We start from the raw sequence: 14404 nt of genomic DNA, 5'->3' as shown, positions 1-14404 counted from the left end.
TAGACGTTCTCCTCTGAAGCACAGAAAAGTGTTGTTATTTTCAGAACAGATTGTCTTGTATAACAGAGACACATGTTGTTGTTTTTATTCGGCATACGGACACAAAAGCATTTCTCGGGCTTCATAACGTACACAATTTCCATTTTCAGTAAATCCTAATTGGATCCTAAGTGGTTTAGTTCATATTTGATATTTGTGCGTGGGGGGCCTTGTTGTTCTCTGAAGCCACAGAACGATTTAATTAACAAAAACTCTAATAGTCTTGTGAATCTTTGTTGGTTTGGCTGTGAGTCATGGTAAGCGGCTCTCGTAAGCAGACTTTAATGAAGGATATTTTTAGTGTAATTATAGAGCGCAGGCTGATGGTGTGTGCGTCACTTGAGGATTGAGTTCTTGAGAGGTCTCAGAATGCCTGCATGTGACGCTTCACCTTTTGACAAATGTGTGTTTTACCTGCAGTATATTTTCATATTCATCTCAAGCATCATATGCAGACGCCTCGTGACGCTCACCATGAGCTATTGAGTTGCTGAGGTCAGAGAAAAAGTATGGAAGGCCGTTTCCGCCCTGGATTTTTTTCCCTTAAAATTCTCACTTTTTAGATACAGTTGAAGTCAAAGGTTTTCATCACCTTGCAGAATGTGCAAAATGTTCAATATTTTGCCAAAATAAAAGAGATCATACAAAATGTTTTATATTTTTAATTTAGTACTGACCTGAATAAGAAAAAAACACATAAAAGACATTTGCATATAGTCCACAAGAGAAAATAATAGTTGAATTTATAAAAATGGCCCTGTTTAAAGTTCAAAAGAAAAGTCCCACAGATTCTTTTGTGTATTTGAACCCTTTCCAGCAATGACTGTATGATTTTGAGGTCCATCTTTTCACACTGAGGACAGCTGAGGGACTCATATGCCACTATTACAGAAGGTTCAAACAGTCACTGATGCTCCAGAAGGAAAAATTATGCATTAAGTGCCGGGGGTGAAAACTTTTGAACAGAATGGAGATGACGTGTGCATTTTTCTTATTTTGCCTAATATATATATTCTTTTAATTTAGTACTGCCCTTCAGAGTCTACAAAAGATACTTACATGTTTCCCAGAAGACAAAATAAGTTAAATTTACCCTGATCCTTAAATTTAAAAAGTTTTTAAATTACAAAAACACAACTAAAATTAAAATACAAAAATAAAAACTAATGCTAAATATCAATATATTTAATTATTCTCAACTATACTACAATGAGTTATAAAAAAATGCTTTTTTTTAACTAATTTCACCATTTTTACAGTGACTTTTGACCAAATAGTATTGCAATTATGTATTTTATTTTATTTTATTTCATTTTTATTTATATCCAAACAGTATGTTAATGTAGAAAAAAGTGCTATCATTTTACAATTTTTATGTGAGACGCTTTACTTAAAAATCTGCATCTAATAGGCATAATTGAATAAACAACAGCAATGATAATAACAATAAATACATAATTAAACAAAAACAAATAAATGAATGAATAAATAAATAAAGATAATAAATAAAACAAATAAATAAGGTAAATAAATACAAAAAATAATCAAAACAAAGAGCAAACAAACAAATAAATATCACTTTTCTCTTGTGGACTATATGTTAACGTCTTTTATGTGAAATATCTTATTCAGGTCAGTACTAAATAAAAAATAACATGCATTTTGTATGATCCCTTTTATTTTGCTCAAATAATTAAACATTTTGCAGATTCTGCAAGGTGTATGTAAACTTTTGACTTGAACTGTGTAAATGACTCATAATTATGAGATAAAAATGTAGAATTATGGCTTTTTTCTCATAATTCAGACATTTTTGTTTCCAATACAGAATGTAAAAAAATTAATTGCGTTTTTTTATTTCCAATTATCTTTTTTTTTCTTCATAATTCACGTTTTTGAGGAAAACAAAAAAAAGATATACCTTATTATTTAGAAATAAATCCAAAAATAACTTTTTTGCTTCTGCCACAGAATATAAAAAGGTAATTGTGACTCTTCTCACATTTCAAACAGATTTTTTTTTGTTAATTACCTTTTTTCCACATTTATTTATTTATTTTTTTCATGTGGCAAAAATGAGAAATTCCATAAATAAATGCTCTAGCTAAATATATATATTTCTGTAGTTATACTAATAATTTTTACAGTGACTTTTGACCAAATAGTATTGAAATTATGTATTTATTTTATTTTATTTATATCCAAACAGTATGTTAATGTTGAAAAAAAATTGTATCATTTTACAATTTTTATGTGAAATGTTTTACTTAAAAATCTGCATCTAATGGGCATAATTGAATAAACAACAACAATAATAATAATACACAAATGAATAAATGAACAATTAAAAACAGATTAATTAATTAATTAAAAATTAATTAATGAATAAAGAGAATAAATAACTTTTTAACTTAAAAAGGTGCATATTTCTGTAATTGTACTAATCAACTAAATCTAAATTAAATACACAATAACCAGGTTTATACATGTATCATAAATAAATGCATATTTTCCATATTTTAACTATGTTAATACATTTTAACTGAAAAAATATATTTATTTTCACAATTAACATACTTATGCTGATTCTAAGCCATTTGAATAAATGCATTTTTAAAATATGATTTAAATACAATCAAATAGATGCAAATAGTTAATTATAAACTAGGCTATGATTTCTTTGAGTGCAGAAATCTCAATGTTAAAACCATGTAATCCAAATAGATAGAAATGTTACATGCAGTTAAAACACACGCATCCTATATTTAGACCTAAATATTTTTTATGAATGCAGTGATGCAAATCCAATTTACACCTTCAGCCTTTTTGGCGTCAGACGTCAGAAGCATATGAGGTTAAACGTAAGCCACTGACGTGTTAATCACACATTTTACAATCAGTCCTTCCTGGTAATTAACAGTCACAAAACATGCAGATGATCAGCAGGTTGCTTCTTAATATGCAAAACGAGTGTCTATTTTTACTTTTAGCTCTATATGTAAAGTGTATGATTTTATAATAACTACTTTATGAAGCTTTTTGTTATTTTTGGAGTTATTTTGCATCTATGTCCCAAAATAGAATGTTCTTATGTCTTTGTGTTTGAAACATTTATTTATGGAAGCCCATTTCTCATTTCTGCCACATAAATAATTACTAAATTAAAAATGTGGAAAAAAGGTCATTAACAATTCTGACAAAAAAAATCAGCTTGAAATGTTAGAAAAGTTACAATTACCTTTTTCATATTCTGTGGCAGAAGCAAAAAAGTTAAATTGTGATTTATTTCTATACAATAAGGTATATAGTTTTTTTGTTTTCCTCAAAAATGTCAATTATGAGGGAAAAAAGAGAATCGTAAAAAGTGAAAATTGTAAATAAAAAGTTGCAATGACCTTGTTTTACATTCTGTAGTGGAAACAAAAAAGTCATAACTGTGAGATAAAAATGTAGAATTATGACTTTTTTTTTTCTCATAATTCCAAGTCATTTATATAGTTCAAGTCGAAAGTTTACATACACCTTGCAGAATCTGCAAATTGCAAAATATCACTTACATTAACAAAAAAATTGAATAAAATAAAAATAAAATAAATAAAATAAAATAAATACATAATTGCAAAACTATTTGGTCAAAAGTGACTGACAAAATGGTGAAATTAGTTTTAAAAAAGCATTTTTTTATATAGTTGAGTATAATTTAATATATTGTAAAGTTTAAAATATATATTTTGTGTTAGTTTTTTATTTTAATTTTAGTTTTAGTTACTTTTTTAAATTTAAGGATCTGGCTAAATTTAACTTGTTTTGTCTTCTAGGAAACGTAAGTATCTTCTGTAGCTTCTAAAGGGCAGTACTAAATAATAATAAAAAAAAGATATGTAGGCAAAATAAGAAAAATGTAGCCTACACATCTTCATTCTGTTCAAAAGTTTTCACCCCCGGCTCTTAATGCATGTTTTTTTCCTTCTGAAGCATCAGTGAGTGTTTGAACCTTCTGTAATAGTTGCATACGAGTCCCTCAGTTGTCCTCGGTGTGAACAGATGGATCTCAAAATCACACAGTCATTGTTGGAAAGGGTTCAAATACACAAAAATGCTAAAAAAACAAACAAAAAAAAAAACAAAGAATTTGTGGGACCTAAAGAACTTTTCTTTTGAACTTTATACTTTTGAACAAGGCCATTTTTGTACATTCAACTTGTTTTCTCTTGTGGACTATGTGTAAATGTCTTATTCAGGTCAGTACTAAATAAAACAACCAATAATGAACATTTAGCAGATTCTGCAAAGTGTATGTAAACTTTTGACTTCAACTGTATCTAAAAAAGTGAGAATTATGAGGAAAAAAGTACAAATTATTAGTTTTTCTCTGACCTCAACTACTCAAAATCTCATGATGGTGAGCGATGGTGGGCGTCTGCATATGATGCTTGAGATGAATATGAAAATAAACTGCAGGATTAAACACACACACATTTGTCAAAGATGAAGCGTCACATGCAGGCAATCTGATTTTATAATTTTACGTAACTACTTTATGAAGCTTTTTGTTATCTTTGGAGATATTTTGCAGCTATTTACTCAAAATAGAATGTTGTTTTGTCTTTGTGTTTGAAACATTTATTTATGGAAGCCCATTGCTCATTTTTGCCACATAAATAAATAAATTAATAAATTAAAAATGTGGAAAAAAGGTCATTACCAATTCTGACCAAAAAAAATCAGCTTGAAATGTGAGAAAAGTCACAATTACCTTTTTTATATTTTGTGGCAGAAGCAAATAAGTTAAATTGTGATTTATTTCTATATAGTAAGGTATATATTTTTTAGTTTTCCTCAAAAATGTGAATTATGAGGGAACCAAAGAAAAAAAAAAAAGTCATAATTCTACATTTTTCATCTGTCAATTAGGAGTCATTTACACAGTTGAGGTCAAAAGTTTACATATACCTTGCAGAATCTGCAAAATGTTAATTACTTTACCAAAATAAGAGAGATCATACAAAATGCATGTTATGACCTGATTAAGATATATCACAAAGACATTTGCATATAGTTCACAAGAGAAGTGACATTTATGTCATATAAAATATGTTATATATTTTCCACCTTATTTATTTAATGTCTTTATTTAATAATTCATTCATTTATTTTTTGTTTAATTATGTATTTATTAATTAGTTTATTAATATTGTTGTTGTTGTTGTTGTTGTTGTTTATTCAATTATGCCCATTAGATGCAGAGATTTAAGTAAAACATTTCACATAAAAATTGTAAAACGATAGCACTTATTTTTTCCCCAACATTAACATTAAATAAAATAATAAAAAAATTAAAATGTTTTGTTCTAAAAATGCCTTTTTTACAGTTGAGTATAATGTAATATATTATAAGGTTTTATATATATATTTATATATATCATTTTTATTTTTGTTTGTCTTCTGGGAAACATGTAAGTATCTTCTGTAGACTCTGAAGGGCAGTACTAAATGAAAAACCTAGGCAAAATACGAAAAATGTACACATTTCCATTCTGTTCAAAAGTTTTCACCCCCGACACTTAATGCCTGGTTTTATTAATGCCTGGAAAACCAAAGAATTTCTGCTATCTAAAAGACTTTCCTTTTGAACTTTAAACTTTTGAACAGGGCCATTTTTATAAATGCAACTATTATTTTCTCTTGTGGACTATATGTGCACATCTTTCGAAATGTAACATGCATTTTGTATGATTCCTTTTATTTTGGTAAAATAATTAACATTTTGCAGATTCTGCTAGGTGTATGTAAACTTTTGACTTCAACTGTATCTAAAAAAGTGAGAATTATGAGGAAAAAAATGTCCAAATTATGACTTTTTCTCTGACCTCAACAACCTAAAAGCTCATGGTGAGCGTCATGAGATTTTATGTAACTACTTTATGACGCTTTTTGTTATTTTTGGAGTTATTTTTGCAACTTTGTCCCCAAAATAGAATCCCATTTTGTCTTTGTGTTTGAAAACTTCAAGCAACTAAAAACGCAGACGAAAGGCAGAAGTTTGACTGATATAATTAGCACGCGTATCTCCATGTCGGATCACGTTTGTGTGTATTGGGTCAGAAGTGTCTCGTTTAGGTTGGTGGCGCCGTCCTGACATCATTACGCCTTCTCTGCATGTTCTGTTCTGTTCTGTTTGAGCGCCGGCCTGCATAATACTCTTCTAATGAGGCCTGGACTCTGTAACACACGCCGCTGCCCTACGGACCTCTGTTCAACGGCTCCAGAACCAACGCTAATCGTCTTTATTATCCTCGTTTTTATATATTCGTCATTTCCATATACAGGACATTCAGTCCATTTAACAAGCATATTAGCCATCCATAAATTCTTCAGAAGTAGTAATGAAATAATTTGGACGGAGCGCACAGAGTTACGGTAATCTCGCGAAGCCTTGATTGAGATTATGAAACGAACAAGTTGTGCAACTGTTTCTGGAAAGTCCACATGCCAGAATTGGCACTTTAGTTTTGGGACAGAACGGCCATTCTTAACAAATCACATCCTGTTACCACTTTTCATTCTCACTTTAGTTTGGATAATAGCTGAGATCATGCATTTTGACAATTTAGCTTTGCATTTGACTGCATGTGACTGGAGTCCCAGTCAAGTAAATATTAGTTTTTGAAATTAGTTTTTATGTGATTATATGGTGGAATGACTTGGCTCGGACTCAGAAGTTTGGAATAATTGAATTTTGTAATGTTATTAAAATGTAAAAGTCTGAATTTATATTAGAATGATTTCTGAAGGATCACGTGACACTAAAGACTTTGGTAATGATGCTGAAAATTCAGATTTGATCACAGGAATAAATTACATGTTTACTCTATATTCACAGTGAAAATGGGTATTTTGAATTGTACAAATATTTCACAATTTTACAGTTTTTACTGTAATTTTAATCAAATTAATACAGCCTTGGTGAGCAGAAGAGACTATTTTTAAAGTTTTTTTAAACTGAGAATGAAAAGAGACTTTAAAATCCTAATTATTCTGAGCTAAGTAAGTGTATCTTGTTTTTAAAAATGTATATATTCATTTATATTAGAATATAATAATATTTCACAATTTTACAGTTTTTATTACAGTGCTTTTATATAAATAAAAGCAGCCTTGGTCAGCAGATTAAAAAGAGATTTTAAAAGAATCTTAATTGTTCTTAACTAAGTAAATGTATCTTGATAAACAGTTATTTTAAAAATTGTAAAAATATTTGACAATTTTACTGTTTTTACTGAAATTTTAATCGAATAAAAGCAGCCTTGGTGAGCAGAAGAGACTATTTAAATTAAAAAGCAATTTTTAATTAATTTATTAAATATTCTGAACTAAATAAATGTCTTGATTACAAAAATGCATTTATTTTAGATTATAATAATATTTCACATAATATTTTTACTGTAATTTTAATCAAATTAATATAGCTTTGATGAACAGAAGAGACTATTTTAGGTTTTTATTTAGATTTAAAAGAGACAAAAAAATTTATTATTCTGAACTAAGTAAATGTTTTTTGATTTAAGATTTTTGTTTAATATTCAGTTTAAATTCTAATAATATTTCACAATTTTTACTGTAATTTAAATCAGACACATTAAGACACTATAAAAAGGTTTGAATAGAGATTAAAAATGAGATTTTAAAAATCCTAATTACTCTGAACTAAGTAAATGTATCTTGACTCAAAAAAATTGTAAATATTAAGTTATTTTACAATATAATATTATTTTACAATTTTACTGTTTTTGCTGTATGTTTATCAAATAAATGCAAGCTTGATGATACTACTACTAATAATAATTATAATTATGGTATATAGTATATGTAAATCTTTAATAATTATTAATAATTATATATATAGCAGTATTGAATTATATGTGAAAATATAAATTAATTAATTGAATAACTCTTTGAATTATACAAATTGTTTAATTAAATAATAAAAAGCCAAAAATAACAAACAACATGAAACTGCCTTCTGTCCTAATATTTAAATATATTTAGATAACTTTTAATACCCAACATAAAACAAAATTCACAGATTATTAACCAGTGACAAAAATAAAATATTATTTGTGACCCTGGACCACAAGACCAGTAATACGGCTCAGTTTTTTTTTAAATATTATACATATATCTGAAAGCTAAATAAATGAATTTTCCATTAACATATGGTTTGTTAGGCTGAAATACAACTATTTGAAAATCTGGAATCTGAGGGTGCAAAAAAAATCTAAATATTGAGAAAGTTGCCTTTAAAGTTGTCCAAATGAAGTTCTTAGCAATGCATATTACTAATCAAAAATTAAGCTTTGATATATTTACGGTAGGAAATTTACTAAATATTTTATGGAACATGATATTTACTTAATATCCAAATGATTTTTGGCATAAAAGAAAGATAATTCTGACCCATACATTGTATTTGTGGCTATTGCCAAAGTCACAGGGTCACATTTAACCTCAAAACAGTCAAATGTAGATGTTGAGGGGAAAATTCTTCTCATTTAAAGCATTTCAATAAATGTAAGATGTCATGGAAAATGTTTCTTTTCTGTTTCTGTGGGAATTTATGCTGATTTACATCTGGTGGTGAGTTATAATTGGCAACACTGGCGTTTTATTCCACGCTCCGATTCATTTATTTCCGTCTGTTAAATGTTGGCTACTATTTGAGAACGTGCTCAGTCAAAACTTTTATTTTCCCAATTAGCAGATTCTGTGAACTGAATTGACCGTCAGGATTTGCAGATTTGCAAGCAAAACAAGTGCGTACGACTATGTGCCAATAGAAGAGTTTGAGTACAAACCCACCATCTGGCTCCTCGTGCTCCTCTCAGAAGTTGTTAATCAGGCGTTGTGTGATATTCTTAATGATTTGATCTGCTGTAATGGTGGTGCCGTGACCCGGGCTGAACTGAGACTCTTTCCTCGTTAATTACACAATTCAGCAGGCCGCAGGTTGGCCTTTAATTCAGATAAGAGCTGCTTTTCCAACAGGTCGCCGTCTGCCCACAATAGTGCGCTGATTATGAATATCCATACAGTAGAGGAGAGCCTTTACAAACAAAGCCTCGCCGTGTGTTTTGAGAGGCTCCTGAAAGGACAAGATGAGGCAAGCGGAGGGTTTTGTGGAAGAAATGCATTAAAGATCGGAAAGGCTGAAACGGGCTGCTGTTTGTACATTATGCATTTAGGAAAGGTAAAAGATACTGGGGTTACGTGAGGACAGGTCACTTCAATTACTGTGAAAGGGATGCATGTGAATCTGATTTGCTGAAATTTACATTATTTTATTATTATTATTTTTTTAAATGGTAAAGATATAGTTGTAATTAAACAAGATATCCTTTAAACAGGTTTAAACATGCAATGTCCCATATGTGACCCTGGACCGCAAAACCATTTTTTTATTTTTTTCAAAATTGAGTTTTCTGAAAGCTGAATAAATAAGTTTTCCATTGATGTATGGTTTGTTAGGATATGGCAATATTTGGTTGAGATACAACTATTTGAACATCTGGAATCTGAGAGTGCAAAAAAATCCAAATATTGAGAAAATCACCTTTAAAGTTGTCCAAATTAAGTTCTTAGCTAAGTTTTTATATATTTACAGCAGGAAATTTACAAAATATCTTTGCTTAATATCCTAATGATTTTTGACTTAAAGGAAACGTTTATATTTTGGCTATTTCAACAAATATAGGATTCAGGATTCTTTGATAAAGAAAATGTTACAAAGAAAAGCGTTTTATATATATATATATATATATATATATATATATATACACTACTGTTCAAAACTTTGTAATCAGTGCGTTGTTTTTATCAGCAAGAGTGTGTTAAATTGATAAAAAGTGATAGTAAATTCTTATATTGTTAGAAAATATATGTAACCCTGGACCATAAAACCAGTCTTAAGTTGAACAGGTATATTTGTAGCAGTAGTTAAAAATACATTGTATGGGTCAAATTTATCAATTTTTCTTTTATGCCAAAAATCATTAGGATCAAAAAATGGTTATGAAGATATTTTTACAATTTCCTACCGTAAATGTTTAAAAATGCAATATGCATTGCTAAGAACTTCATTTGGAATATTATTCAGCTTTTGGATGTGTATACATTTCAATTTCTAAAAATGGACACTTATGACTGGTTTTGTGGTCCAGGGTCACATATATGTATGAGTGTCCAAATTGATCGGAGTAAGTGTTTTGACTGCGTATGTTAATGTTTCAGGTGGCCAGATGGGAGCATCGGACCAGAGGCCTGACCCGTCTGTTTGGTGGTCCATATGTGGCCTGTTATTCCCTGGCTGTGCTCATCCTGCTCCTCAATGTTTACCGTAGTCACAGGTAACAACATCCAGCACTGTATTATTTATTGTCACGGCTCAACTGCAAAGCAGTACTCAGAATCGCTGTTTTATGATGCTGTAAATTAATCAAGTGACCCATTTTGTCCCATTTTGCATAAGACCAAAGGTTCAGTGTTTGCCTTTCACCCTTTTATTGATTTCATCAATAATAATAGTGTGACATCTGTCTGACGCGCTCATCTGACCAGCAGCACATTCAGCCGCTTATTTCATTTGCTTTATACTCATGAGGATCTGGCTGTTGCCATGGCAGCCTTTGTCTCCATGCTGCTGATGCTGGTGTCATCAACGCCACATGTGACCATGTGTGTGACTTTCTGTGTGTGTGTGTGTGTGTGTGTGTGTGTGTGTGTGTGTGTGTGTGTGTGTGTGTGTGTGTTAGAAAGGCTGCTGCTATTTTCTACCCAGTTCTGAGAGAGTGAATATGTTCTCAGGATTCTCTGCTCAATCTGGATCAATCCTCTTTAGGCTTTACATTTTGAGCTCACAAACTTTTTAGGGTTTCTGCCGGTCTTAAACAGTTTTAATTCACTCTTTCACAATTGAAGGCCTTAAAATGTCTTAAAGGGATATTTCACTCCAAAATTATTGTTTTGCATCAGTTACTTAAACTTGTACGAGTATGAGCACAAAAGAACATTTTTTGACTTCCATAGTCTGAAAAAAATACCATGGAAGTCAATGGGTACCATTAACTGTTTGGTTACCAACATTTTTCAAAATACCTTTTTTTGTGTTCAACAGAAGAAACTCATAGGTTTGGAATAAGTTGAGGATGAGTAATTTATAACATGTTTTTATTTTTGAGTGAACTTTCTCTTTAAAATTAGGGTGGAAAGTTTTAAATTCTTAACTTTGTGGCAATTCAAAAAAAGAGTGATTTTCTACCCAGTTCTGAGAGAGTGAATATGTTCTCAGTAAACTGCAAACTCACACTGACTTTTCAGGGTTTCTGCCAGTCTTAAACAGTTTTAATTCACTCTTTCACCAATGAAGGCCTTAAAATGTCTTAAAGGGATATTTCACTCAAAAATGATTGTTTCACATCGTTTACTCAAACCTGTATAGGTATGAGCACAAAAGAACATACGGTAACCATTGACTTGCATAGGGTGGAAAAAATACCATGGACGTCGATGGGTACCGTCAACTGTTTGGTTACCAACATTTTTCGAAATACCTTTTTTTTGTGTTCAACAGAAGAAACTCATAGGTTTGGATTTAAGTTGAGGATGAGTAATTTATAACATGGTTTTTATTTTTGAGTGAACTTTCTCTTTAAAATTAGGGTGGAAAGTCTTAAATTCATAACTTTGTGGCAATTCAAAAAAGGGCTATTTTCTACCCAGTTCATATGTTCTCAGAAACACATACTGACTCTATTATTTTGCAATGTCTTCATTATTCTTTAATGCCACTGTTTTCTGGTTTACCACACTGGGAGTCTTCAAGGAGTCTGTGGAAATGTTCTTTTCTTTGTTAAGAGGGCGGCGTTTCTTGTACTACAATTTTTTCCACCGTCCTGATTTACGTCTGTACCACCTGCGTGCAAATTTCTTTGCCCAGCAGGCTTTTGTCACAGTGACTGTATGGCCATTTTTCCATGCCAATGGAAACTGGCCATCTGTGTGTTCACTCTTACTTGGGAGGGTTCCTGAAGTTTCTGAGACAGGAAGAAAAGAAAAAGAAAATTAAGATCAGCATTATAACTGTGGTTAGAATTATATATGAGATCATACAATGTGCATAAAGAAATATTTCAGCCAAAAATTTTATGAAAATGTGCTTACCCTTAGGTCATTCAAGATGTAGATGAGTTTGTTTCTTAATCAGATTTGAAGAAATGCATCATTGCATCACTTGCTCACCAACGGATCCTCTGCAGTGAATGGGTGCCGTCAGAATGAGAGTCCAAACAGCTGATAAAAACATCACAATAATCCACACCACTCCAGTTCATCAGTTAATTATCTTCAAAAGAAACAATTTCATAATTAAGATGCTTCTGGCTAAAATACCATCAAGAGTCTGTAATCCATAATGGAATGCTTCCTCCAGTGAAAAAAGTCCATCTCCTGTTGTCTCTCACTTCAAAATCCACCCACGTATTTGTTTAGAGCTGTTTTGGACTGTTTTGGCTCATATCTGTTTCATATCAGACAACTTTTTCACTGAAGGAAGCATTATAATGGATTTTGGACATATATTTTAGTTAAAATGTCTTAATGATGGATTTGTTTCTTATAAACATGCAGCTTTTGTCTTCTCAAGATGTTAATTGATGTTTTTATCAGCTGTTTGGACTCAGAAGATCCATTGGTGAGCAAGTGATGCAATGCTACATTTCTCCAAATTTAATGAAGAAACACTCATCTACATCTTGGATGGTCTAAGTGTGAGCACGTTTTCTGCAAATCTTAATTTTTATGAACATTAAAAATACATCCGTAACGCCTGATATAGTTTTCAAGTAAACGTGGAACCTGTTAAAAAATCACTCCCATTTCTTTGAAAGAAGATGATTTGCTGTAAGCCGCTTACAGTCACTTTTGATAGCTCAACTTTAGAATAGGGATTTATGCACAAGCACGTCTTTTCATTTTTCTGCATCTGTCTTTGGGGACTCATTCTGTGCTGGTACACCGAACACCGTTTCAATCCTTAAACAGAGTGAATGTGATTAGCATACAAATTAACATCTATTATATCTAACCGCATTCCATTTATAATTACATTTACATTAGAGATGAATCATACACAATAATACAGACATTATGCATGCTGTGATTAATTACACTGTGGTTGCTCGCAAATCCTCCAACAATTGATGCACTGAAAGGCAGCGGATGAAAGCTATTCATAGCATCTTGGAGGATCTGAAGGTTCTCGACGCCTCTGACAATTAAACAAAACCGTCTGCCTGATGCCTTTCTTAGCAGGATTTCACGTTGCATGCACAAATAACTTTTCCTACGAGCATCACAGTGATGGTTATTACTGGTTAATCTCATGGTAAACTTAGTAGCACTGTTTTATATTCGGTTTGTTCTGCTAAGATACAATTTCAGCACGTAATCGCACTGAATCGCAATGCATTTAATTCGTTTCGTGACTTAAGAGTGTTTATGACTTTATTTCTTTACTTTTAGCTGTTTCACCATGTTCTCAGACAATGTTGGACTTATTTGTTCTGTTCTAGATTGTAAAATAGAGCAATAAGCCATGAGAAAACAGCTAAAGAATGATAAAAAAGCTTAATCTGTTAAAAACAAAAAGTATTTTTACCATTAAAACCAACATTATAGCTTTGCACCAGTAGGTAGTGGTGTTATTAATTTAATCTGCATACTATTATAAAGGCATCATGGATTGCTTTCTTTCAAAACTACAGTGAAGGGAAAAAATGATTTGATTGGTAACACTTTAGAATAGGTAACACTTATTGACTATTAATTACGACTTTTCCTTCAATAAATTCCTAATTTGCTGCTTATTAATAATTAGTAAGGTAGTTGTTAGGTTTAGGTATTGGGTAGGATTAGGGATGTAGAATAAGGTCATGTAGAATAAGGCATTAATATGTGCTTAATTAGTACTAATAAATGGCCAATATTCTAGTAATATGCATGTAAATAAGTCATAGTTAATAGTGAATAAGTGTTACCTATTCTAAAGTGTTACCATTTGATCCCCTGCTGATTTTATACGTTTGCCCACTGAGAAAGAAATGATCCGTCTATAAATTTAATGGTTTAAAGGTTTATTTGAACTGTGAGAGACAGAATAACAACAACAACAACAACATCAAAAATCCAGAAAAAAACGCATTTCAAAAAAAGTTATAAATTCATTTGCATTTTAATGAGTGAAATACGTATTTGACACCTTTGCAAAATATGACTTAGTGCTTGGTGAGGCAAAACCCTTGTTGGCAATCAC

General features: G+C 30.9%; 1 protein-coding gene across 1 annotated transcript in view; it reads left to right on the top strand.

The window, feature by feature from the left end:
- pemt (phosphatidylethanolamine N-methyltransferase) overlaps positions 1-14404 on the top strand; it is a 106801-nt gene that overhangs the window by 32639 nt on the left and 59758 nt on the right. Inside the window, exon 2 of the mRNA XM_073828706.1 lies at positions 10327-10442. Within this exon, the coding sequence (XP_073684807.1) occupies positions 10327-10442 (116 nt within the window). The remainder of the gene's footprint in view (positions 1-10326; positions 10443-14404) is intronic.

This window comes from Garra rufa, chromosome 22 (genome assembly GCF_049309525.1).
Source record: "Garra rufa chromosome 22, GarRuf1.0, whole genome shotgun sequence".
In the NCBI taxonomy this organism is placed as follows: Eukaryota; Metazoa; Chordata; class Actinopteri; order Cypriniformes; family Cyprinidae; genus Garra; species Garra rufa.
The sequence above is the reverse complement of the archived record's forward strand: the minus strand, read 5'-3'. Positions and strand labels throughout refer to the sequence as shown.